The sequence below is a fragment of the Micropterus dolomieu genome, linkage group LG06 (assembly GCF_021292245.1).
Source record: "Micropterus dolomieu isolate WLL.071019.BEF.003 ecotype Adirondacks linkage group LG06, ASM2129224v1, whole genome shotgun sequence".
Taxonomy (NCBI): Eukaryota; Metazoa; Chordata; class Actinopteri; order Centrarchiformes; family Centrarchidae; genus Micropterus; species Micropterus dolomieu.
The window spans coordinates 9,721,594-9,749,283 of NC_060155.1; the positions used below are offsets into that span (position 1 = coordinate 9,721,594).

General features: G+C 39.2%; 1 protein-coding gene across 1 annotated transcript in view; it reads left to right on the forward strand.

Moving 5' to 3' along the window:
• Nucleotides 1–412: 412 nt before the first annotated feature.
• The window catches only part of LOC123972451 (insulin receptor-like), a 51,298-nt gene continuing 24,020 nt past the window's right edge, over nucleotides 413–27,690 (forward strand). Inside the window, exons 1-2 of the mRNA XM_046051961.1 lie at nucleotides 413–1,656; nucleotides 12,420–12,968. Coding sequence (XP_045907917.1) covers nucleotides 1,551–1,656; nucleotides 12,420–12,968 — 655 coding nt within the window. The 5' untranslated portion in view covers nucleotides 413–1,550. The remainder of the gene's footprint in view (nucleotides 1,657–12,419; nucleotides 12,969–27,690) is intronic.

Sequence of the window (27,690 nt, forward strand, 5' to 3'; positions counted from 1 at the left end):
AATAACTGAATGGATAATTAGTTTGGTCTATAAAATGTCACAAAGTATCATTGAATGATCACAAAGTGAAGACTTCAAAATGTCCACAACCTAAAAAAATAATTTATATTATTATCATATAAGGCAAATCATCAATTCTGATTTTTTTGCTCGAAAATGACTTAAGAATGAAGTGATTATCAAAATAATTTTCTATAAAGTGTAGGCCTGTGTATTTAATGGAAATTTAAATGGCAACAAATCCACAGCAGCCTTCAATAATTGATTAATCGAGTTCTTTACACTACAAAGTACTGGCAGAAGTAACGGCATTACTTTTTTACGCGTTACCACCTGACAATAGGATCAGTTTGTTGTGTAATCCAATAAACTCCAGTCCGCATTTCCCCTCAAGCCCATCTGGCTCACTGGCAGGGTTTGTTTACTGGCTGAGAGGCTGGAAAGAAGGGGATCCTACAGGACCTGGGAGACTGTACAATCTACCTCTCTGTGCGTGGAAGAAGAAAAAGGAAAAAAATAACTCGAAAACTTTATTTCACTTAGTTTTCTCTCATTCAGACACACGCTTAGTTGTGGGAGCAGTCAGGTACGCGGCGCATAAACACAACTTGAAGCATTTTTAAAAAACAAAAACAAATTATTTATTCCCAAACACACACACACAGAAAGAGAAGAGCGGAGTGCAGCGAAGTCTTGTCCGTCAGCCTTTCAGAGAGCGGAGGTCTCACTGGAAAATCTCTGCACTGATTCAAGAGGAGTTGTCGCTTTGGAGCTAGCCAGCTGCCTGAAAAACACCTTTTTTTTCACAAGCAAAATAAATCAGCTGTAATGTTTAGTGCTCGTTGGAGGACTTGCGGAGATTGTCTTTTTTTCTTTTTACGAAAGACACGCTAACGTTACGCCACGCATGCCACAACCATCGAGTCAGCAGCAAACGGCTCTAACAAAAATCCTCTAAATTAAGTTAAGGGTCGCTTTTATAAATCTGTGCACGCATGCAACGTATCTCTTTTTATAAAGAATACGCACCGCAGCTGTGTGGCTATGCGTGAGATTTTTAAAAAGTTAAGAATAAATTGAGAGGGTTACTGTGAAGGCAGCGCAAACTTCACTTGTGGCCTGGGCTCGAGGTGTGGAGCCAGGCTAGGTAGCTAGCTAGCTAGCTTTACTGCCGTTAGCTAGCCTCTGTTCGGCCAACAAGTCTGTTTTTGCTCTTTCTTCGCCGACACGAACAAACTCAGCTGGGCCAGTTTAACTAACCAATGCAGTTAACGTTAAGGACAGAGAAAGAGCACGTGTGTCCCGTGCTGATGTTTGTTAACAGTGCTTTTCCATGAGGTGGCTAACTTGAGCAGCAGCGTTAGCTTGTGTTTGACTGAACACGTTGGACTCGTTCCTCCGCCCATCTTCCGGGATGTCTTTTATTTATTTTTGTTTACCTGTTGGCCCACGCCGCAAAACAAAACCAGTTTCCTGAGTGTATCTCTCCTCCAGCTTGAACTGCCCTCATCGCCAAGGATTATTCTGCATTTGACCCGGAATAGAGCTGGATGGTGTCTTATCCCGAGTCAGTTATGTGGCTGCGGACTTTGAGTTTGTGTTTTGTTTTGACCGCTGGCTTCTTTTTGATGAGCTGTCATCGAGTCAGTGGAGAGGGTAAGTAGCACTAATTATCACTTTTATTTTTATAATAGTTAATATTAAGCATTTAATTGAGTAAAATTGTCTGTCTGCACTGTACAACCGCTTGAGTATACACTTAAGAAAACAGAAATTATACACCATACTAAAGAACCAGAAATGACACAAAACCACATTTAAATTTTTAAAAAATTGTCCGAGTCTGTTAAATATTGCGCAAATGTTCTGTCTGTTGCAGGTGAGGGGATTAACACTGAAATCTACAAATCAATACACAATCATTAATTGTGCTATGATAATAGTCAAGTCAATTACTTCTCATTTTTGTATTTTGATAGCTAGAGCAATATAAGCATTTAGGATCCAAATAATGGTCATATTTTAATTATTGTGGGGCACTTCATTACACACACACAATAATAAACTATAGGCTTATACAATAGTCAGTGCAGTTACATTAAATAGACTAATCAAAAATTGAAAAGAATAACATGCTGAGAAATATGGTAGACTTGTTAGTGAATCAGTGTCATCCAGATTTTTATGTTAGTTTGATACAAGCAGGTACGCAACAACAGGGCTTTTATAGACCTTCACTGCATTGAAGGGACAAAGGTTAACACTTATCTGCTCTTTGAGTCTGCAGGAACTGTAAACAAAATGTTTTGTCCCAAATAAGTAAGTAATCTGAGAATTTAGAAGATTAATTTGCTGTTATCGTAGAATGGAAAGCCTTGGCTTGTTGCTGTGGTCGGTGTAGGAATGGAACAATAAGCCCTCTTTACAGTCCTTGACAATTCCTTTATATTCAGCAGTCAACAAGCCCTGGGTGATAGGAATGAATGAACACATTTGCAATCACCCAGAGAGATTTTCACATTACTCAAACACCACAGCGACTAAACATGCTCACTGTTTTACTCTGTTGGAATCTGTCACTTTGAGCAAATATAGGCGATTACTTATAAGGAAACCTGTGGGACTTAATACTGCTGTTCAGTAAGAGTGCATTTTTAGGATGACAAGAACAGAGACCAGTCTGGTAAACGTGACATTACAAAGTTCACTCATTGTCCCATATACCGGGAAATGTTATGCTTTTTTTGTATTTAAGCTTACTGGTGATTTATAGGTGAGATTAAATATTTTCAAACTTTGTTAACAGCTCTTCACGTGGTTTCTCTACTGTTCCGACTATAGGACTTATTGAAATAGTGAAACAAATATAGCTGTTCCTCTTGACGCCTTGGCTTGTGTTCAGTCCATGTGTCATGATTTTGTTTTGTAATCAACTCACCAAATATTTCTAAATTAGATTACAATGGGTTAAATGAAAGAAATGTATTCAAAATCTAAATAATGCTTAACAGCTCCATTATGGGGAATTCAAATGTATTTGGCTATATCAATTAATGCTCAAGTGGGAGTGATTGATTTTCATGTTTTTCTTAAAAAAAAAAATTCTGTAACAGAGTGCAAGTCGAAATACATTGCATTAGTTTTGATGCAGAATTGAAAAATAAGATTATCCCCTAAATTGCTCCACTGTGTCCATTCATTTTCTTTTTCTTGTCTGATCATTGAGAAAAAAATGCTTCATGGTTTACATTAATCTTGACAAGAGCATGTACACAGTAACACACACTCCTCCTTAGTTCAGTATGTTCACTGTATGGACACACAGTATGTATCCCCAAGTAGCTTTAAAACTTACACTACCAGCAGTAGTTGGATATAAGAGGCACTCTGAAGGAAAAGAAAAGCACAGACTCTCACCATGCATCAGATTGTAGAGAGGAGCGATGTTATCAAACTAATTTGAGCAAGAATTGTAAGACATAAATAAAAAGCAAGTTGTGTAATTGCACTGCAGCCCCCCTCCCACTCCTCTCAGATTTAAGAGTGAACCACAGAAGGGACAAGTGGAACCTGGGCCTCACACTGGCGATTTCATAAGCTGGACTGACCAGTATCAAAGTCAGGAAATCTTGTGAGCTACTTGTTGGTAGCTGTCCAGCTCAGCTTGATGGAAAAATTCACTTAATAATGAAAGCTTATATATTAGTGGCAGTGTGAATTGATTTAATTGATTTAGCCAAGGCTGGCAGTTGATAAAATGCCTATATAACTGAAGCATGTGTGTTGTTACAGATTGCATAATCCATACTTTCAGCAAGCCCCAGCTTGGGCCTCTTATGTATTCGAGACACAGAGTTAAGCAACCGTTTTTTTGTGAACTGAAAAACCTGCTTACTGCTGTTCTATAGGTATCTCCAAAATCCTTCTCTAACAATCTGAATGAAAAAAATGTTCCATCTGCTGCACGATGAAAAAGATCTTTAACACGTTTATCAAGTTGTGACCCTATTTCCTAACAAAGATATTAACTGGAAATGACATATGTCTGTGCTTCATTTGTCTATTTGACTGTGGCGTTTATAGTGTTTTAGTAAATGTTTTATATTTATGGTACTTCGTTTTGTTAAGTATGTTGATTTTGTTTTGTAATCAACTCACCAAATATTACTAAATTAGATGACAATGGGTTAAATGAAAGAAATGTATTCAAAATCTAAATAATGCTTAAAAGCTCCATTATGGGGAATTCAAATGTATTTGGCTATATCAATTAATGCTCAAGTGGGAGTGATTGATTTTCATGTTTTTCTTCTATAACAGAGTGCAAGTCGAAATACATTGCATTAGTTTTGGTGCAGAATTGGAAAAATAAGATTATCCCCTAAATTGCTCCACTGTGTCCATTCTTTTTCTTGTCTGATCATTGAGAAAAAAAAAATAAAAATATTTATGCTACATTGTATTATCCTGTAATTTCATATGAAATAACATAGATTTATATGTTATATATATTTTTCTCATACAAAACGAACAAGGGTGTATGTCGTATCTGACTACTTGGAGAGGAAACAGTTGCTATTTGGGAAACAAGTTAAAAATCTTTATCATGCAGCAGACAGGATGTTGTTTTATCCATATTAGTCTTTGAAGATACTGAAAATACATTCAGAACAGTGGTAAGGGCTGCTTAATGACCTTTTAGGTTTTTTGAACATCTCTGGTTATTTATTTTTCCAAAAAAACAGTTGCTGAGCCCTGTGAGTCAAATGTAATGGCAATATGTAAGAGGCAACACCTGTGGTAGACTTCCAGCTTGGCTCACCTCAGATTGTGTGTTGAGGTCTCAGGTGGCAGGGTTGTCAGACTGCAGCGTTTTGTTTTGCAATGATAAAACATCACGGGAGCGTGATATAGTAATGGCTCACCAAGAAGCCACCGGCAGCCTGTTGTTATTTACCTCACTGGTCAGAGCGGGTCTCAGCAGTCGGCAACCTGGCGCCTTTTGATTTACGCCTCCCGATAAGGAGAGCTTTGTAAGGTGATGAAACTGTCAACCCTCCTACCACCTCAGACAAAAAACGACACACACAAACTCTAAAGTACCAAACTATGTTTGACATGTACACAATGGAATGATTTCTGCACTTGTCCACCTCAACAGTGGCTGTCTAATCCTGGTTGACAGGTTCACATTTGAAAATTATATAGAGCTTGAAAATTGAGTAATCTGGCACACCTGCAATCTTTCACATTGACCACACAGGCGTCTGACAGAGAGAGAAGTCTTGTTGTGTCAGATCTTTACCCTTGACATTGTTAAAAGGAAATGTGCTTGTTATTGTGCTCTCACACTTTAGAGGTAATAATTACCTCACTGCCAGCATTGGCGGAGAGAATCATTTAAAGGCGAGTGCAGCTGGTGGGCAACCAAATCACAAAATGATCTTTGGTACAGAGCCATTTCTTAACAGGATACCCATCAAACAATCCCAAGAGGGAACTTTGTGGTTATACGCTCTCTCTTTTACTCACTTTCATTCTATTTAAAGATCTGGGGCTTGAACTTCTTTGGTTTCATTTTATTCCCTGCTGTGTTGTACTGTATTGTCTATGTGCTGCACTTGCCATGTCAGTCCTACCAAAACAGCTGGCACATCTGATAACCCACTCTACCCCTGGCTCTACTTACAAGACATTTGTAGGAGAGCCTCTACTGTTGAGGATGACTTTTTCCCAGGAAGGTTGCACCTCTTAAGCCTTGAATATACTCTGGAACGGACGTGCACATGGACAGCTGCGTTCCCCACGGACGCGGACTACTTCTGTAGATACTACTTTTGCAGTCAGCTTGGCAGACTCGTTCCACACATGCGCAGTAGATCGGTTGGTGCCCTGGTAGCGTAGTTGGTGAGCGCACAGGTCCGCGCGGTCATAAAAAATGGGAGGCACTCGGATGTCCACACAGACCTCACGCGCCCTCTGATGACGACTTTTTCGTCACATGGACCCCAGCGGACCCTCGCAGACACACAGACGCGGAAAGTATAATCCTTGCTTTAGAGTCGTAGCAATGTCACCGTCTAACCGCTGTAATATCTAATCCTGTTCAACTGAAGAGGTGACAAACCTCTCTTAATTAACTGTAAATGCAGCGAGGAGCCTTTCAAAGTTGAATGGCTCTATGTGGAAAAATGCCTTGAGCTGAAACTGTTGTCAGAATTTAAGCTTGTTTGCCTTTCGATGTTCCCTTAAGAGCAGGAGCATGTTGTATTATGCCATTATTTCACCCATTAAGAAGACATTTTTGAAAGTTGTTTTGTGTGTCTGGTCTGTCTTAAAACTGCCAATTTAAACTGTCAGTTTGGACTCTGCATTTTGTGGCTCTGCAGTTAGTTTTAGTCTAGGTTGGAAAACACAGAACAGTGAAACCTTGAAAAGGGAAGTGTTGCAATCACAGAGTGTTTGTGTTCGTGCTTTCTGAGGCCTCTATGAGGCCCAGTGATAATATATACAGTCAGTTTAACAGCCTGTACCCCCCCACATCCATCTCCTTCACACGATCAGTAGTGTCAATGCCTGTTGATGCTTGCAGCTATAGCAAAGGCTTGTGGGTTTGTACATTGTGCCACTGAGCACACAGTGGACAGACCATGACGCTCAGACTATTTCAGATTATCTATTTCACATTTGAGCCCATTCACAGCCCACCTTCACCTACTCCCCCGGGGTCTCATTTATAAACAGTGCAGGAATCTTCACGGGAAAATGTGCGGTCCTGTAAGTAAACTCTGAACCATGCGTACGCACAAAGAGGAGAAATGAGAAACGGCGATTCACATGGAAACGGTGGATAGGCCTGCAATTGTAAAATAAAGCGAAATATTAACTCTGAGTATTGTAGGCTTAAAGCCTTTCTGAATAAACAACACCCGTTTGAGTGACTTTCCCTGAAGTGTGCACAAAAACCAACACAATTTAAAATAATTTGCATTTACGTGTTGTACAGTTTAATCAGGAATTATATTAATTAATAGGCTACTTGCATGCAGTGCAATTCATTCTCATAAATAAGGTGAACAGGAGGACAAATAGCATTTAAATTGATGCCGTTTTCAATGCGTCAGTCAAGCAAATACGAGAGCATAATTTCATGTATTGTTATCACATATTCGTTGCCTTGTCAAGCTAAACGCTATGCACCAGCGTGTGGATGTGATGTACTGCTTGTAAAAATACAGCACTACTTTATTAAGCAAATCTTTCAGCTCAAGCTGACCATTTATAGACAACTATGGGGAGTGTAAAGGGTCGGACATGGAGCTCCATCACATGCGCCACATTTCAAGTTGATTGTGCTTTATTAAGGGAACTTGCTTACAGATGTGCGTACACACGGTCTGAATATTTTTTGGCATACGCTATTTTTGGCTTTTGGGTGTACGTACACTTTTAGTGAGGATTCTACGCACAGTTTGCTTGTCTGCTTTAATTTACAGAATTGTGACTTCACAGTGACGTCACAGGTCAGCTGTCGGATAATGACAAATTTGAAATTTCTTCTCAAATGTAAGAAGCAGTATGGACTTCCTTTACGTCTGCCCGACTTTGATAGTGGTCTGATCAGACCGTCTTCAGATTTCACCCAGTGGATCTGAAAACATCTGATCGGGTGTCGTCTTCAGATGTATTGAAAACCCAAAGATATTGTCTTTACAGAGAATTATGACAATGAAAAGCAGCAAATACACTCATCTTGTTTGAAATGACAAACCAACCAAAGTTGCTGATTATTTTTCTGTTGATTGATTTATCAATTAATGATGATTCAGCTCTACTGTACATTTTTCCTTATCCAGATAAGCTATCCAGACACAGATTGTATTCTACTGACACTTGCCTTGATTTTACTTCTATTCAACTGGGGCATAAAAGTCCAAACAAGGGTAAAGGTGTTAGTTTATCTTTTAATGATTAGCCACAAATCACTGCATGAGACCAAAATCAACAACTTTAACTGCTCACAAGTATTTGAGTGTTCTGATTTAGGGACATATCACCCAATGCAATCTGCATGACACACAGACAATACTTTACCATTGGGAAATGTGAGCCTATTAACTGTATGACTGCACTGACACAGTTTGTCTCTCAGCTTCTTCTACTGTATCACATGGTCTTCATAAGCACATTAAGTTTGCTGAGATGGAGATGTATTTGTTGACATCAAGCTCAGGTGTTATGATGTTATCCATAGCACTTGCAGGACTATTCATCCGTGCTGGCTTAAAGTTACGCATGACTGCTGATGAAGAGAGTGTTATACTGTCGAAAGCTCTGGAAAAGGTCTATAGAAAAAATGTCTCTGTCTGAGTTAAGTACATAAATGCTATACAAATGAGCTTTGCCTTGTTTTAGTTGGATAAATTCATTGTAGGTTTCAGTCTTTTCTTTGGATATAATACTGATGATTAAAAGATAAAATTAGATTTTAAGATCTCGCCAGTGTGACTACAATCCCTGTTGATATTATAAGGTTTTTCCTTCCTCACAATGTTGCTCAAATGGGGAATGATCATACTGCTCCTTTTTAAATTAACCTTAAAAGTTCATCTGTCTCAGTGGTGAAGGCAGTGAGAGTCCCCCGATGGCATCGCTCAATGAAAATCTGCTTCTCTAATTGACGATTCAGAGCGCCGTGGCTGTGTTTTCAGTCTCCCTGGCTCAAATTAGGTGATGTATGCAGAGCTGGAGCTGGCCTAGTCACCATAGTAACCTTTTGTGATGTCTCCCAGTTCTTTTTCCCTACAATACAGGGAGCATTTCAATTCTGAGATGCAGCTGGTTTGTTCTGCTTGAGTTATGTCATGTCGTCACAGGCTGAGTTTTAGCGCTCTACTCTAAAACAACAAAAAGCAGAGTTTAAAAAAAACTTTGTGCTCCTGCCAAAGTTTTGTTTCTAAACTAAGTGTTAACACATGGAGAAGTCTGCTCAGTTCTTTCTCTGCTGCCGCTCTAAAATTCCTCACTTACACACCAGGGCTGCCATGTTCCAGTTTCCAATGTGAGCCACTATCGGAAAGGACTGAGTGTATTAAATTCTCTATTGGGAATGTGGTGCTAAAAATACTGGCCTGGCTGAAAGTGTACACTGATAGGAGCCTGGACTCACTGCACTGTGATGATTTGCCTTCTCCACAGGGCCGCTCAGCACTCTGCTGGCTGACTTAACTGTGACTACAGAACCACTGTCCCCTCGTATTGTCCACCGCCAGCGTCTTTATCTATTAAACTATTTTGTTTGAGTATGTGTGGGTTCTTATATGAGAAAGAGGGAGGCTCCTTGTAGATGTAAATATGTTCCTTGATCGATTTTACATTATAGGCTACATTTGCTCCAGGCTCCTCCAGCAGTTGCCGTCTATTTGATAGAAAATGTTTTATTTGGAGGTGGATGTGTTGAATTTACTGGTTTGTGGGATGCCATTCACATGCACACACTTTGGCTGTACTCCCCAGACCACAAAGAGAACTGCAGATGTCAATGTAGTTTAAAAGGACAAATGTACTTCTTAAAAAGCCAAGATGCTTTTAATAGCTTGCTGTTTAAACCCATGTTAGGACATTTTGTGTGTACTTTAAACAAGCCTCAAAGTTGTAGGCTGAACTCTAGATTACTCTGCTGGTTAAGGTCTTGGATTAAAAAGCCTGTTGAGATTGGGTGGTGTGTGTGCGCGTGTGTGTGCGTGCGTGCATGCCGGTTGTCTTATACTGTTATATAACAGAAGGTGTAAAATGAGCTGCTGCCATAAAGAGGTGCTCGCCTAGCTGTTATACTTTTTACCCCACATGGCTGACCAGTTTGCCTAATGTGACAACCTCAACGGTGAGTTGGTAGGTAAACAAATACTGTCCTCTCACTGGGTGCACCCATGACTTGTGAACTGTAAAATTGGGCCTGGAATGTCCCACGTTGCACCTGCAGAGGAAAACATCTCTATTATTACCATTACTCGTGTTATGTCACTCAAAGCATATGCGTGAGAGTTTGGTTAATTTCCAGAAGAGAGAGTTGAGGAAATCATCATTACTGTCAGCTCTCTCCGTACAGACTGCCCTGAATGTAATACTGTTATATTTTGTAGGAGGTTTCCACATCATGAGTTGTAGTACAGTTTACATTAGAGATGCACCGATTGTAAGGCCACCGAAAGTAATAGGCTGAAAATATGGCGCTTTTCCATTACCAGTACCAGCTCGACTCGGCTCAGTTTGTCCGTTTACCCCTCTATATAGCTGGTCATCATAACGACGCCACACACAACTAATGAAAACTATACAGCTGTGTATTTTCCTCTGCCGTTGTTGCTGCAGCGGTCTGTGTGAAGGTGGGAGCAGAGGACTCTTCGAGCGGGTGGCTGGCCGGCCTCGGGAGCTCCTCCCGCAGGTTGGCACAGGCTTCACCCGCCGCGGAGCTCCTCAATTCTGAAAACTTTCAAGCACATTTTTGTTCCGCCTTCACTTTTCGTAAAACTGTCAATATTTGAAATCTATACAGCTGATTTCTCACCTCAGAACTTCTCAGAAGTGGATTTAGGGATGAAATTATGTGCGAAAACTGTAAAATATAAAACTTTCTCCTGCTGGCCTCTGTCTGGCGCGCGCAATGATGATGCAGTGAATAGTGACGATTCTCTCTGACCAATCAGTAATGCTGTGTTTTCACGTCACATTTTATTATCGCCTCAGCTCGCCTGGAACCTGATAAGAAAAAAAGTACCTGGAAGCAGGTACAGGTACAACTTTTCCACCATGGAAAACCAAACAAAGGCGAGTCGAGCTGGTAAAGGGGCTATAGCAAAAAAACACTTTCGGTGTTCGGCCTAATAAGTCAAAAGACCGATTACATTTTACCGAACAATTACGTTGACATGTCGTCAGTGTGGAAGCATTTTAAAGTGTCAGAGAAAGATGCAAAAACTGCCCAGAGCGAGCTGACAGGCAGGTTAGCGACTTTAACATTATGGCGATTTTCTCTCTTTACAAAGACAAGTGTTGCAGTATGAGAGTCCTACCTGAAGAGAGGCTGTGAAGTCTTCATATTGCGCTATACGAGAACGTTCTTTATCAAATTACGTCGGACTTGATGAATTTAGCGTGAGGAGACACATGTGACGACGTCCAGTTTTTAAAATAAGGTGTCTGTACAGGATGGAAATAAGATTAATTGGATTATATTCACAGAAAGTATAAAACATATACATGTGTACATTAAAAGTAAATGGACACATGTAATTTACTTTACACCAAGTAAAAAAACACTTTTTGACAATTTAATTTATGCAGTGGTAAAAAAAAGGCAAAAATGTGAACGTACTTATTCGGCAAATTTTTTTCATTATATTCGGTTTCGGCTTTTCATTTCGGTGCATCCCTAGTTTGCATTCATCCAGAGCTGGAACAACAAGTTGATTAATCAATTAAGTATTTGATAATCAATCGATTTTCATTTCTTAAAGCAGTGAGATTTGGGTTAGTGGTTAAACAAAACAAGTAATTCAAACGGCCTAGCATCTAAAAAATTGTGCTGTGCATTTTTAAAAATTATTTTCTGATACGCAATAGACCAAAGGATAGATTGAAAAGAAAATTGACAGATAAATAATAGTTGCAGCTCTACATTAATCTCTTGTACTGCGTCATTGTTATATAGTAGAATTTCTAATGATTGAGATGGTACATATGCGGCCTGTTTGTGCAATCGCATAGTTAAGGAATTTCTCAACAAACGAGATCATGTGTCTGAGCGAGGACTGGCAAAACCACAAATCTACTACTGGTGCAATACGCAGCCATTAGTGCTTCAATTCCCTCCTAGACAAATACTCTTCATGCGTTCGCTAATGTTTTTTATGGTCTTCAGTTACAGAAGCAACTCCACAAATCAACTCTGTGTTACCAAGGATGAGCACAGCCTCATTCTGATGACAGCACTCCATATTAGACTGTGGCTCACAGCCAGATATGTGGTTGCTAAACAAAATGTCAGTGAAGATGGTCTGGTCTTCATCAAAGCAAGATTCATAACCACATATTTTTCAGTGAAATAACCCCCCTAATTATCAAGAGAGCTATTTATTCTCCCCTCCTTGAGACCGTCTGACTTCAACCCTGTTTTTCCAGTTTGCAGAGCAGACGTCTTGCCTAACGCGTCAGTCACGTTCAGCAGTTGGAATCCGCCAACAACTGGACAAGATAAATTGTCGTCGGGATTTGTTTTTTCTGCTGTTCATGTCCAAGATTCATAACATTTCCTATTCATAAGGCAATACTGTTCAATCACCCACTTTATTGTATATCTCTCTATGTTTGAGCCTGTTGAGTCATGCTAAAGAACCAGTGTTTTTCTTTTGTCTTTTCAGTTTGCCCAAGTAAGGACATCCGGAACAATGTGACCAACCTGCAGATGCTTGAGAACTGCACAGTGATCGAAGGCCATCTGAAGATCTTACTCATGTTCAAGACCAAGCCCGAGGATTTCCGAGGCCTCAGTTTCCCCAAACTGATAGTGGTCACCGACTACCTGTTGCTCTTCAGGGTCTACGGCCTGGAGAGCCTCTCTGATCTCTTCCCCAACCTAACTGTGATCAGAGGCAACAATCTCTTCTTCAACTATGCTCTAGTGATGTTCGAGATGCTCCAGCTGCGAGAGATTGGCCTCCATAGCTTGATGAACATCACCCGAGGAGCCGTGAGAATTGAGAAGAACCCAGATCTCTGCTATCTCTCTACTCTGGACTGGTCTAAAATCTCTGACTCGGTGGAAGACAACTACATCATGGCTAACAAGAATGACAGAGAATGTGGTGACGTGTGCCCAGGGGCGCCCATCGGAAAAACCACCTGCCAGACGACCACCATCAACGGACACTTCAGTGAACGCTGCTGGACGCAGAGCCGCTGTCAAAGAAGTAAGCAGTCTTTTGTTTTAATTCTCTAAGTCATGTAATATATTTGACCTTTGCGATTCTGTACTGTAGAACTGCAAACCGTCATACTGCCTAGCCCTGATCCAGGATCATCATACTACATGTCACAGTTGTGGATGGCTTTCAGAGATGGAAGGCATTCCTCCTAGCAATTGATGAGACTACGGTTTTAATCAGTTATTTAACTGCAATATAGTTTCCATGGACCAGTGGCAGGACCGAGCACGCTTTCTTTTTCTTTCTTTCAACTCACCAAACTTTGCACATAATTCAGACGCGGCGAAGAATTGAGTATTTTATGCGTTTTGCGCATGACTGTGGGAGCAGGTGAGCCGCACGTCAGCTTATTAATGACGCAGCCTAGCAAACAATTGAAACAAACATCTGCACCCTGTGTGTTCACTTTTGCTTTACCTGGTCCGTGCATAAAATATCCACTGCGACTTGTTACGTAAGTAAGTCTATACATTTTTTTTTACCGAGTGAAGTCTGTGCAAGAACACATGCACATAAGAAGACTGTTGCCCCCCCTGCGCACGTGCGCACACCTGCGACCCGATGACATCGTCCATCCCGATGTTTCATTGTAGACATCGTCCAATTTGAAATTTTGGAAACATCGCCCAACCCAAACGTGTATCATGTTGGATTTTTTACACACTCCGTACTTGAACACACCCCTCAGATCTGCACCAAACTTTACGTTATTGATAACAGTCATGCCCCAAACACCTCTACATGGCAATATCCAGTTATAGTCATAGTGCCAAGTGCTATGTAGCGCCACAAAGGGGACACAGGAAGTGATGATTGATTAAAACGATTATATTGCTGCATTACGTTTTGAGAATGGTGCTCTCTTGTGTTATAAATCTAGCGCACCCTTTTCCTTTACAGTGGTGGCTCTTGCCCCTCCCTGAAAGCCCAAACTCACTCTCAGCCAGACTGTGGCATGTTTAGTGCAGCTCAAGCCAAGATAACCGTTGCTATAACTGCTAAAATGTGATAGTCACTTTTATTTGCTTAAGCCTACGTCATTTTATATTACATAATTTAGCCTAGCGCCAGAATTTTCCTCTACTCATAGCTTAACAAAATACATCTTGTTTATTCCTTTCTTACTCAAAGTTGGTTTAAGTAACTTTATCTCCCAACAGAACACCACTAATGAATTTCAGTTCACCTGTCTCTCCTCTGCTCTACTCCATGTGTGTGCTGAGCCCATGTATCATGTTTCCTAAGTCAATTAGTAATCATAATAGTAAAGTGTTGATAATGTAGCAGGCCACCACAAATAAATTAATGTGTGGGAAACACTGGTTTAAATAATTCTGATATCAATATTGACCAAAATAATCGCGACAGCAAATTTTACAAATGGAGTGACTGAAATGTTTGTATTCATTGATTGCTAATGACCAGTAGCAGCTCTTTGCATAGTTCTTCTCTTCTTTTCACAGCACATCATTATTTCCAATCCTGTTTAGTTTTTGCCAAATGTACAACCAGTCTAACATTTACAGAATTAAACTCTCATTTGGACCAAATAATAGCACAAATGTCACTGAAAGAGTTCTTTGTTCATATCAGAATTATGGATGAATCACAGCCTAAAAGTTGGTTTGCCAAAAGTTAGTTGTTTCCCTTTTTGGTGTTGAAATGTCAGCTGTGTAATTTGCTCCAGGTTTAGTTAAGTAGGCCAAGTTCTACACACTATTATGTGACGTAACACCACGCCACTTCTTTGAACACTTGCTCTTAATAAACTGTAGCGTTGTCATTGCTCATGTTGTGTGGAGGCAGTAAAGAAGACAAGCCCGTCCATTTCTCACTGCAAAAGCGTTCAAGTTCAAGTGCTGAGAAGAATTTTGCGCATGGGTGCTGTCTGAACACCTTGGCTCGCGCCATTATGCAACACTGCGTTCATTAGTTTAACAGCTCTTTTGAACGAGCTTCTCTACACATGTCTGCTTTATCAGGCTCTTTATTAATGTTTGTTTTGTGTGGTGGCTGCATGCAGTTTCTGTTGAGTTCAGCGACATCCATTATTATGCTCGTCCCATTGACCCTTAATGTTTTCCGTTAATGACTTTGTGCTTGAGGTGATTGCTCATAAATTGTCACACATCCTTGAAGACATTTGCAGAACAGGCTCAGAAGGCCTATTGTCAAACTGACAGGGTTCCCATGCATCCTGGAAAACATGGAAATCTATTTAAAGTTAAATGAGAGAAAAAATCAAATGTCCTTGAAAATCTTGTGATGTCCTGGAAAATTAGTTTACAAGCATGCAAACTCCTCACCTTTTGCTGTTTCCAAAATGGGCCAAATATGTGATTTGTGTAGATCTGATGAGAATTTTTTTGCTCTGCTTAACCAATTGTCACTCTGAATGCCTCAACCTGACAGCCAATTGAAGTAAGACATAAGTAAGCTAGCTTACAATGTTAATTTTCCTGTCAGATACAGTAATGTTGCCAACGTTTATAAGTTAGCCCACTGTTAATAGTAAATCATGTTAGCTAAGCTAATTGTTAATTTATGGAGACCAGCGACATCAACCTGGATTTAATGTTAATGTTCTGAAAAATAGCTTGTAGTAATAAATGTTGAATGACAAATAAAAATGCTTTGAGAAAGGTTTATTTGCATTTATTGGTTTATTTATTTAACTTAAGCAAAAATAGGGGTCTACTTACTAAGCTATAAAATGACTCCAAAACGTGCGCCAGTCAGTAACTTCAACAACTGCTTGATCCACTTTCTTTTTTTGGCCAAATTTTCCGCTCTTTCCTGGTGAACATGACCAGACAGGAGTCTCAATCATGCCTGCATGTGTGCTGACTCAACAGGGATGATATTAAATTAGAAAAGCTGATCTACAGGAGAAACATATCTGAAAGCAACATGGAATGCACGAGAACCTTCCTGCATCATATTCTGTTATAGTGTTAGATTTTGTCATGACTTAGAATTGTCGCCTGCCACGTGAATTTTGTTTCCCTTTACATAAATAAAAGCATTTCTAACATAAATTGTTACGGGGAAAAAATCACCAGAATGAACAAAATGAAGTGTTAAATGCTCAAAATGTTCAGGAGGAGGACCCCCAAATTCCAGCATTGCTGATTTCTATAAGTAGTGGTAAAATATCACCGCATCTTGTTCTTGTGACAATCGTGTATAGTATTGTCTCATGAGCTAAGAGTATCTTCTCACCCCTAATCTGAGCTCTTATGTCCCCACCACTTTTCATCACAAAGATCTTTCGCTTGTTGCAGTACACAAATGTCTGTTATCTATAAAACATGTAAGCTTAAAACAAAAGCATTAAATCAAGGCAAGATCAATTTGTCATAATTTCAATGCACATAATAGATGATTTCATAGATAAGTTATAGCCACAGGCTGCACGGCTTTAAAAATCGGACTTATGCAGAGAGAAACATATTAGTGTATGATGTGATCCCTGTCTGTCATACCAGCTAGATCGTCACTGAAAATGTCCTGGAGAAGTCCTAGAAAATGATCTCTAGAAAAGGGTGGGAACCCTGAACTGTGGAGATGTGGTGAATGTTAAGTGTTTTAAAAAAAGTCTCACAGCAGAGTTGATTTCCTAATTGTGTGAGATGATGATGATTCAAGATCAGGCATTGACTAGCAAGCTCCGATCTCCAGTCATAGGCCTGTGGTCTTGTGGTCTGGGACCTGCGGTTCTTTGCCTACTTTCACTAAAGCATGAAAAGATCCGTTAAGCCTTAGCTAGAACCACAGGACAGAGAGCAAGGCATTCAATGTCCTCTTCAGATGTACCCTTTCAGTGCTTTTAATAGCGCTACTTTAGTTCTTAAAGTAAGTTACGTTTCCCTAACTTGTTGCAGACTTTATTTCTGTCCTCTTCTGGTCTCAGATCTGCTGTAATTTTTACACAATAACACACATTATAAAGAAACATAGATGCTGGATCTGATATCAAAAGAGGCACAGTAGATCTCACTCAAATAGAGCATTGTGACTGCATTAATTTTGATTCCAAAAAGTGTCTTTTAGCTTTCAACTGAAAAAGGTGACTGCAGGTTGCACGCTCTTTATGCAGTCTGCACACCAACAGAAAATAAAGCTGTAGAACCACGAGGCTTGGCTTACATCCCATGTTTGGAGTCACAACAGGGGTAATTTGAGCCTCTCTCAGGGCAGCCACTGCTAATTTCCCCCTCCTTTTTACACCAAACTAGGTGCATCCATTAAGCAAAGTGGCAAAGCAAGGTTGTATGATTGCTCATTACCAAGACTGATTAGATTTGACTACAGGCTCACACAAACACACATCATGTGATCAGCTTGTTATAATAGCAAATACAAGACATCATCCAGTGAAGCATCTATCTGCTTGCATCCTGTGTATGTGTGAGAGAGAGGGTGCGCTGGTGAATGGCAGCAGAGCAGAGAGCAACAGTTTAGCAGTAATATACAGTTTACGTTACAGTGGCCGGTTAATGAAGAATGCAGCTTCTCAAGACTAAAGCGGAGCTCCTGTGTGTTTTTTGCCAACTTACTTTGAAGAAATAGTGAGGCCCCAAGTTAGCATCGATTTCAGCCCTGGAGAAAAACAAAGTCTTGCCTGTGCTTCCAGACTACGTTCTGGGAGCCAAACAGGAATGCAATAGGATATTAATTGTTTGTTTCTAATGACTTTACTTGAATGCTTCAGTTTTATGTACATAAATAAGACCTGTTTCCATTAATAACAATATGAAAACACTAAAATCACCAGTGCAAGTATGACTAAACCATTTCATCTGTCTCTATATTAGTCCCGAGTTCTTTCTGTAGCTGTTCAAATGGGTCCGGAGACCCCACGGGGTCCTTAAGGGGGTTTCAGGGGGTCCCCAGCAAAAAAGGGAATTTATAATTTATTTTACTATAATTCCATCCATAAGTAACATAGTGACTGAATGCATATGACTGTTTTAGTCATGGATTTCATACACTTTCTGGAATAAAACATCTAAAAGCCAAAATCCTATCAGATGGGTGATCCTGGGACAAAATCTGGAAATGAGGGGTCTGTGTTCTAATTTGAAAACCACTGGTCTAAGTGGATTTTATTCTGTCATCATCAGTGTAGCGGTTTTTGAACCAGAGTTTATTTTTGTGCTGGTACCATGGCTGGTTTAGGACTGTTGTGGACAGCTGCCCCCCAAAGCTTTTTATATTCTTGATTCTTTGAGGTGGTTAGTTCATAGTCTTTAACAGCAACTAGTTGTTGACATAGTTTTCAGATGGACGTCTTTTGAGCAACCATCTACATGCGAGTGAGGTTGATCCACGTCTAGCAATTCAATCTAACGGCACACTGCGAGGTGTGCCGAGGTGTCAGTGTTCTATCTCCTGGTGCTGTTCGTTCACTCATTTTTAACTGCGGTTATGAATTTATTAATTTATACGTTGCACCAGCAGTCAATATTACGTTAACATAGTTATCCTTATTAGCTAGGCTCCTTACATGCTTGCTTAAAACTTATATGGGAATATATATGGGAAACACTGCAAACACGTAATGTATAAATAGATGTGTGTTATGTATTATAAACAAACGCTGTTATTTTGTTTGTCTGTATTTGTTTTGTGTATATATATCGTATAGTATATCGGGGCCTTTTTTTTAATGTTAAGCTAAAAAATATTAAGGGCTATTTTAAATAACCTGTTTACAGTAATAATCAATAGTTGAGAAATACAGGCTTATGAAATCTGTTTCAAAACAAAGCAGGCCTTTATTTCCTTTTTAAAAATTGAGTTGAAATTATGAGATGAAGGGAAATATTACTGTTGGGTCTATTTACTTGTAATTAATTACTATTTCTTGCCCACACTCATTTCAGGATGGGCATTTGATTATGTTTTGGTAATAGTTGTTATGTGGCACAGCTTAGCCTGAGCCCTGAAAGGAGCTGGCAGCTGAAAATATTGGCTGTGATTCAAAAGAAATCAGGGGATTCCTGTTGGGATAGTATTTTTTTCCACTGCTGCTCTGCACTGACAGAAGTCAATCTGTCCATCACATATTTCTGTAATTTAGCAATTTCTTTCTTTTATGTATTTTTTTGGGCAATGTGTATCTTTATTAGAGTAGAGAGATCACGTGAAACGAGGTGAAAGTGAGATGGGGAATCCCATGCAACAACGGTGCCTTGGCAGACTTGAAGTGGGGATGTTGTGTTTCATGATCGGCACCAGAAAAAAACCCTAGACCTTCAAGGGTGCCCCTAATCTTGCATATCTAATGGGCTTCTTTTTGTTCAAATTTGTGGAAAACGCCAGTGGAAGTATGAAGTAGATTACTGTGAAATAAATTCAAATGCCTTTCTGTTCTTGTTTTTATGTGTATTAGAAATTCTGAGAGAACGCTTGTCAGATGATGGGGATAATATTAACAGCTTGCATCACATTAACTGAACCCATTTAAACTTAATACCGAAGGCTTTTTTTTTTTTACATTTTAAACACGTTTGAAACTGTGAAAAGTATCCTGGACATAGTATCTGCAGGTATTAATAAGTCCTAAAAACGTTAAATTTAGTTTACTCTCAAAAAAGCCCTTAGAAAGTATTAAAAAGTCTTGAATTTAATTTACAAAAGTCTTAACTAGGGGTGTGACCAGACACTTGGCTCAAAAGACGAGACACAAGAATGGGTTCACGAGATCGAGGCGAGACAAGATTTTAACAGTAATTTTTTAAAAAGAATTTGCACATTATGTTCTCCTGTAGATCAACTTTTCTCATGTAATATCATCCCTGCTGAGTCAACACTGAAACCTCTTTTAAATGTGATCGTGGCACCTTTTTACTTTAATGATAAATCAGTTTTTCAAAATTCACTTATAAACTCCTGGGCTTTAGTAGCCCCCATGATTCAGCAGGCTTTCTGCTCAAAACTTTCAGCTTGTAGCTCCAGACATATTTATTTTATTTAATGTATTTGAATGTATTGTTATATTCTGGTTGGATGTGATAAGAATGAAAAGCTCTTGTCGCTACGGGTATTAAATTGCATTCTATGTGGTATTAAAAAAGGTCTGAACATTAACGTGCAGAGAACTTACTGGAATAATATTAATATAAATGTTTTCTGTTACAGTAAAAGAGTCCTCTTCACTAAAAAGTCTATCTTTTAATATATATAAATGTTTTATTGTCAGATGTGGCTTGTGTTTGTTCTCTTTGCCAAGCACTTTCTGTTGGAGGCCTTTCACCATGCCTAGAGAGAGATAAATTAGCATGTATTCCCCAGGTGGCTGGTATTTTAAACACATTATTAAAAGTGATCATAATTATCTACCCTCTGCTGGAGATGCGTTGTCCTCAGCCACAGTAGCACAGTAGTTTTTTGGGTTTGCATGATCTGTTGCATATTTAATAATTTTCCATAAGGTGGAGAACAGCTCTTAGCAGACGTCTCAACTTCTGATTGGTTTGGCACCTTCCACTTGTAGCATGTGTTCCTCTGTAGCCTGTGAGCACAGGGAGACTAATGTTGCTTTCATGCAGGCTGCTACAGTTTGAGTATTGCTATGAATCACATTTGAGTCAGGTCAGGTGAGGGCCTTTCTTGATATGGATGTTCCAAATTTACTCTTGGCTCCCATCACAGACGTCTGTCCACCAATCACAAGATGGACTTGGAGATTTGTCAGGGGGTGTGTGTGTGGGTGTGTGTGTGTGTGTGTGTGTAACAGCAGCACAAACATGGATTATAAATCACACAGGGACATAACCTCTGTGTGTGTGCAGACAGAGTGGACGACTATTGTTTAGTCTTGCTGCTTGGAAACAGGAGAGTAACACTGTGGCGTAATCGTGGATATGAACACATCAGTCATTCACTCAGGCTGTATCAGAAGGAAAAGCAAGGTCACCAGTCACTACGGTGGTGAGAAGGGGGGGATTGGGATAGTGGGATGGGTTCCTCCTAGGGCTCGGCAGTATATCGGTGTAATGTACATACCAATATAATTTCAAAAGACGTGAAATTAGACAATAACGTTTATACCGATATAGTTTGATGTCGAGTTAATTAATATGTTTAGTAAAATCCTGCCAGCGTTTGCTCCTCTCTCTCCCTCACCACGCAGCCCCGCCCCTCCCCGTGCGTCTGGACGTAGCCGTCTACTCACAAAGACTCAAACAATATGGAGGGAGAGACTGCTGAAGACCTGGCTTGTAAAAAAAAACAAAACAAAAAAAAAAAAAAAAAAACAGTTCAGTCAGTGTTTCCCACACATACACTTTACTTCAGCGGGGCACCAGGTATATTTGCCGACACACTGTAGCATTTTTAAGAGAAACACAGAGTCATTGCGTTACAAGTCGCGACCCAGTGGATATTTTAGAAGCACAGACCAGGTAAAGCGACAGTGAACACAATAGTACAGATGTAATTCGTTAGCTACTAGGTTGGTTTTGTTTTAACAGGCTAACATGCGGTGCAGCAGCTGGTGTGAACTAAATCGCGGGAGCAAAAGTCCAGAAGACAAGTTATGTTTTTTTGTTTGTTTGTTTTTTTTTGGCAACTTTATATAACGTAGCGTACTACTGATGGAGAAAGTTACTGGAGCAGACATACAGGGAGAGATGGAAAGAAGCGGGGTACACTGACATGTTTGCAGCACAGGTATGTTAGGTCTGTGACTGTGAGGAGAACCGAAGGAGGCAGATTCAATAAGTGAGTGACACTTAAATAAGGTGGAGAATGAAGTATAATTAAAATGGTGAAATAACAAGTTGTCGGAGCTCCCACACGCAACGGTCAGCTGTGGCGCCACTAACCTTTTCCACTCTGAACAATTGTGGTCGTAGAAGTTCACAGAGCGTTCTTCCCAATTGTTTCCTGTCTTTGTTGGTGTGCTTCCGCCCTGAGGTTATGAATGGACACAGGGGTCTAGGTTGCCGCCTCAGTAGCGGCAGACACTTTTATGAGACCAAAATACTGATGGGTGACCCGTGGAGGTCAGCAAGGCAGGAAAGAGGACAAACTTAGCTGCTAGTAAAGCTGTCTGTGGGGAAATAGCAGGATATTGTTACTAAGCTTTATTATTTTGAGATGGAAGTGACCCCTGGTGTGACAAAACCATGGCTTTTTATTATTGTTTTGACTTGTGTTCAATATTATCACCTTTGTGTTTTTGAAAACTGTGACTGTATAACTCTGCATACCTGCCAACAGTGTAAGGACGCTTCTCTTTGATGTCTCTGACATGTTGAGGGCTGGTGTAAGCCAATTTTAACAGCCCGGTGTGGCTTATGTATTCATTGCCTAAGCACTGCCTTGAAAACATGAAGTGTTTGAAAACCAAGCCAGCCTTGTCCTCCTCCCATCACATGAATCATTTCTTCTGTTTCTATTTTTGACATGCCCCTCCCCTTCATTCTGCATCCTCTATATAAGATTGAACCTTAAATCCATAGCTTTCTGCACGTTGTTGCTCTCCACTGCAGCAAGAATTAAAATTAAATTGTGTTCAAACTAATTTAAAGCTGAACGAAAATCAAGACTTGTAGTAGTTGACTGTTGTAGTGAATAAAAATGTCCTCAAACTTACTTTACCTTTGTTCCCAACTCCTTTATATGAACTGCTGTGATTTTTATCACCAGACTGCTACCCCTGTCTCACATGGTGTTAGACCAAGCGTCATCCAAATACAATATATATTGTACATGTTGCCAGCAAGCTTACAAGATAAGGACCATAGATTTTCTTATTGGCTAGTAGACTACCTGTCCAAAAGAAACATTACAAACCCAGCATCATGTTTGAATTCCTTTCCTTTCTCTGTTTGTTTCCACTGTGTGAAAGCTCCTAAACCAATAATCAACTCATCTGTGAGCAATTTGTCTCTCATTTTTGGTTTCTTTGCTTGCCCCAGATAAATGTCTTCCTTTTTTATGTTTGGTGCAAAACATTACAAGTAAGGAAAACTTTATATATGTAGATCTTTTCAGAAACATGGTCACAGAGTGCTACAGTTAAAAAAAATAAAAATAAAAAAAAGAAATTTGTTTTAAAAAAACAAACTAATGAGGGCAAGGAAGCACTGATAAAAAGGTCATGATGAGATTTAAAACTGAATTTTAAGGGGAAAAAAACAAAGCTGCTAAACTTACTGATGTTTATTTGTACTGGCCATTTCACAAGCTGATATACACACCAGCTATGTGTGTTACCTTCTACTTGTGGGATACAGTAGATGCGTGAAACGACAAGTGGCAGAAAATGATCTGATCGTTACAACCCAATTGGCAAACTGATTTAGTAGAATACATTCTGGCCTGTTTGACCTTACTTCTATTGCAACATTTTGTTTTGTAATCAGCCATGGAAAGTCATAGAAAATCTACTGACTCTTTTTCCCAGCCTAGACAGTCAGCTCTTCATGGTTCACATTGCAGAGTGCTATTCTACGAGCCTACACACAGAGACCCACTATTAGTCCTTTCCTTTGAGCTGACTTAACTGCTCTGGCACTCAGTCTTGTGGCGCTGCACCCTACGAACCCTCGCCGCTCAGCTATTGGAGCCATTCCCATGGAATCCCAGACATTTCAGGCATTTGTTAAAGCTGGGCCGAAAGGCGTTTCTTCACCGCTGTACGTGCTGACACTCACCACGGCCATTCGATTTTACAACAGCTCACTGCTGTTTTACTGCTAGTTTAATCAGACCTGCAGGAAAGTGTTTCTATATCCACTCTTGCAAGTACATGCCACCTTGGTCCAGATGTTTCAAGTGGGTATTCTGTCATTTGGCTATTAAATATTATAATTTTTTTTTTCATTTTTGTGTTGTCATTGCAATTAATTGTTATTGTGTATACACCAAATATTTTTTTCTTATGTATACAGGGCAGCAAAAATATCATTGTTGTTTAATATCATAACATCTCATTTTGTCTGAGCCATTTTGTTTGCACTCAATGCTTCTAAATGAATGAACAATTGAAAAAACCCATGTAATGGTGCTCTTGAAAATGGTGTTGCGAAAAGGAGGGATTCACGAACTCGGATGTAATTGATTTTGACTTCTTAGTGCCTTAGAGTGTTTACATTGCAAAGAAAAGCAAAGTAGAAAAATCAGTTGTAAAATTTTAAATTTGAAAAGGTAGAAAATGGCAATAGAAGTGTACATAACACATAGTTTACATTAGTGTTGTATAGGATTCCAACTAACGATTATTTTTATTATCAGTGAATTTGCACATTATTTTCTCAATTAGTTATTTGATTCATTGCTTTGTCTGTAAACTAATAAAGCTTAATAATGTTTTGTTCCAACTAACAGTCGAAAACGCAAATATTTTCTGTTTACAGTGATATAAAACAGAGAAAAGCAGTGAACCAGATCATTTTTAACATTTTAGCTTGAAAAATGACTCAAACAACCCATTGAATGAAATAATGTTTTTGTCTGTTGTTACAGCTTCCAGTTCAAATTGGACAAGTGTTAAGTGTCCCTACATTAACGTCTTTTTATCTTCTTGAAGTTAGTCTCTGTAAGTGGAGCTCTTGTCTCAGTCTGGCACAGGTCATGTTCTATTCTCAGAATAAAATCGCACACAATCTGCTATTTCTGCAGTAAGTAAAGTACAAGAACCCCAAATACAAAATATATAAATAAATAAATTAAATTATAAACCTACAGCAAACACCAATTTCTTATCAACTCATAATTCTACTTTCGCCCTGGTAACATTTCTTATTTATTCATACTGTAGACTGCTGCACTCTACATGAGGCATGAGAAGATCAGTTTCCTTCGTTAAAATTTGAACGAAAAGACAAAAGGTTGTATGACATATTAATAAATGTGACAGAAATGCATTTGATGTCATAACAGGTAGTGAAATTCAAAAACGGAGGTTATTTCGGCCTGACTTTGAGTCCTGGAAGGAAATGAAGATTCAAGGCTGTGGCGTGCGTCATTTGCCTGTCAAGGGTGCAGTGTAATTGCGCATCAGTGAGTGCACAGTGTTTTTCATTTCTATTCCAGTCACGGACAAACTGGATATCCTGCTTTCAGATGGCCACGGCGGCAGGGTGACATTAAAAACAAAAAGTGCTTTTCCATGTTGTTTGTGTGTTTTTGTTCTATTAACGGAGGCCCGGGCCAGTTAATGAAATTGTTTACGGTTCCTGTTGCTGCCAGAGCCGTCTTAAACAAGCCCTGCTGCTGCTGAGTCAGACCAGCTCACAAGTGGCTACTGAGGAAAAAAAATGAGACAAATAAACGAGGTCATTATTGCCTTTTATAAATTCACATTTGGGCAACAATTTTAACATTTTTCTGTGGCATACACAATTTGAGTTAGATTGACCGCAGGTTGTTTCCGGGTCTGAATCTTTCTCATCAGCGTGTTGACGCATGATTGAATATTTAGACATCAGAATAACAATTATGTAATGTCCCTGACTGATATCCGTCTTTGGTTTTCTTTGTCTGATAAGACTAAATCAATTAAATTGGTTAGCAAGTGTCACTTGTTCATGTTGCTCTTGTGATCATGCCATCTTTTGTGCGTTAAACAATAAAAAAGAAAAGTGACACAGCTTAGACAAAGTGAATCTCAGCTCCTACTAATCTGTCTGTCTTTGTTTAATGGCTGCAGCTAGAAGGTATTTTCATTATCAGTTAATCTGTCAGTTGTGTGTTTCGTTTAATAGATTCAATTTTATTATATAAAATGTCCAAAACCAGTAGTAAATGCCCATCACGCTGTCCCAGAGCCCAAGCTGATATCTTCAAATTATTTCTTTGACCAGTCCAAAACCCAAAGATTTTCAGTTTACAATCACACAGGGTTGCAACCATTAATTGTTTTGTTTTTTTAGTATTGATTAATCTGAGGATTTATTTATTTTTTTACTTAATAAAATGTCACACAATGGTAATGAATGCCCATCAAAAGCAGTGTGTTGATTTGTTTGACCAGATATTCTGTTTGCTATGTTATCAAAAAGTAAAACAACAAATATTCACATTTGCGAACCTTGAACAAGCAAATATTCATCATCTTTGCTTGGAAAATGACTCTTAACAATTAATCAATTATTAAAATAGTTGAGTAATTTTCTGTAGTTCACATTGTGGATTAAAAGAACACAAATAATGTTTGGTGTTTTGATAAATTAATTAATTATCAATCAGAATTGTTACTTTTTTTGCCAATCAACGAATGGTTTCAGCTTTACTTCGTAGTCCACTGTTTTAACCTTTTAATAAATGCTTTTCCTTTATGTCTGGGGGCCCTCCAAACAACCGCTAAGCTTTTCTCCCATCATCTGCACAGTTTTGTTAATGTTCACTGATAAATATTTGATCATAAGTAATTATCCTCATATAAGGATATAAAGCCTAAACAAAAAATGGCTTTAGTCAGCAAACCCTCGGGCTGTTTGAGCCATAACAAAATAATTCATTAATTGTCTAATTAAATGTTATTGGGCATTATCAGTGATTTTGCTTTTATAGATAATTACAGAGTTGCATTTGCCCAATGTTTCTGTCTATACAGGACTCTACACAAAGTCAACATCTTGACTCAAATATCACATGCTTGATGAATTAATTCAATGTTGATTTTATGTCCCGCAATCCATCCATCTTCATTCGCCGCCATCTCATTCTTATTAACGGTAAAGAGGGAGCTTCAGTAGGGAGAGACATGTTTGGAAATACAATGGGGGCTATGTACCCTCTGTTTCTCCCTAGTAGAGAGGAAACCAGGCTGCTCTGTATTAATGACAGACGTTTGTGCTTATCAGCGTTGAAATCATACATTTATGTGCCAAGCGCAGTGTCAGGGATTTTGATTCTGTTGTTATAGAAATGGAAATGTTAAAGATGGTGGAGACTGATGTTTATTTATTATATTTAAATTGGAAAATGGCTCAAATGTCTGGCTCATATTTGCATCCGTTGCTTTTAGGACATTTTATGTTCTTGTAGTCTATGTTCTTCTGGTACTATATGTGTTTTCTATGACAGATTTTTCAGATCCATCTGGCTGTTGTATATAGATAGACCTGTAGGTTATGGACCTCCCAGTATTTAACAAACCGCTCTGAAAGCCTTCTGCTATATTAAATGATCAAAACACAGCCTCATATACCAGCCTGATAAAGAGGAAATGTTCAAGATGTCTGGCTTTCTGTTATATACCGTGTAATCAGATACAACACCATGCACCATCTACTGTGAAATCGGTGTACCATTACTATGGTTAGCTACAAATACACCTTTCAATTAACACTGGGATCATATCTTCATGGGATACATTCAGTTGACAAATCATCTGCCAGAAAAATTGGATTCTAGTGAGCAGAATAAAGGACTGTGGCTTTTACCTTGGTTAGAAATACTTCCCCAAGTGAGTATACCAGCTACATGTAGATGGGGTAATTGAGCAATGACCGTTGGGTGTTATATTTGGATGTTGCATTGGTTGTTACATGCAGAAACAATTAGCTGATTAAGCAATTACTTGCTTGAGAGAAAGTTTAGTTTCTTGAGTGAGTATGTGTGGCTTTTCCTTGTTGTACTGCAAATTGATCATCTTGGGGTTTTAGACGGTTGGCTGGACAAATAACAATTTAAAGACATTACCATCTACACCGGGAAGTTAAGACTAGCATTTGTTTACTCTTTT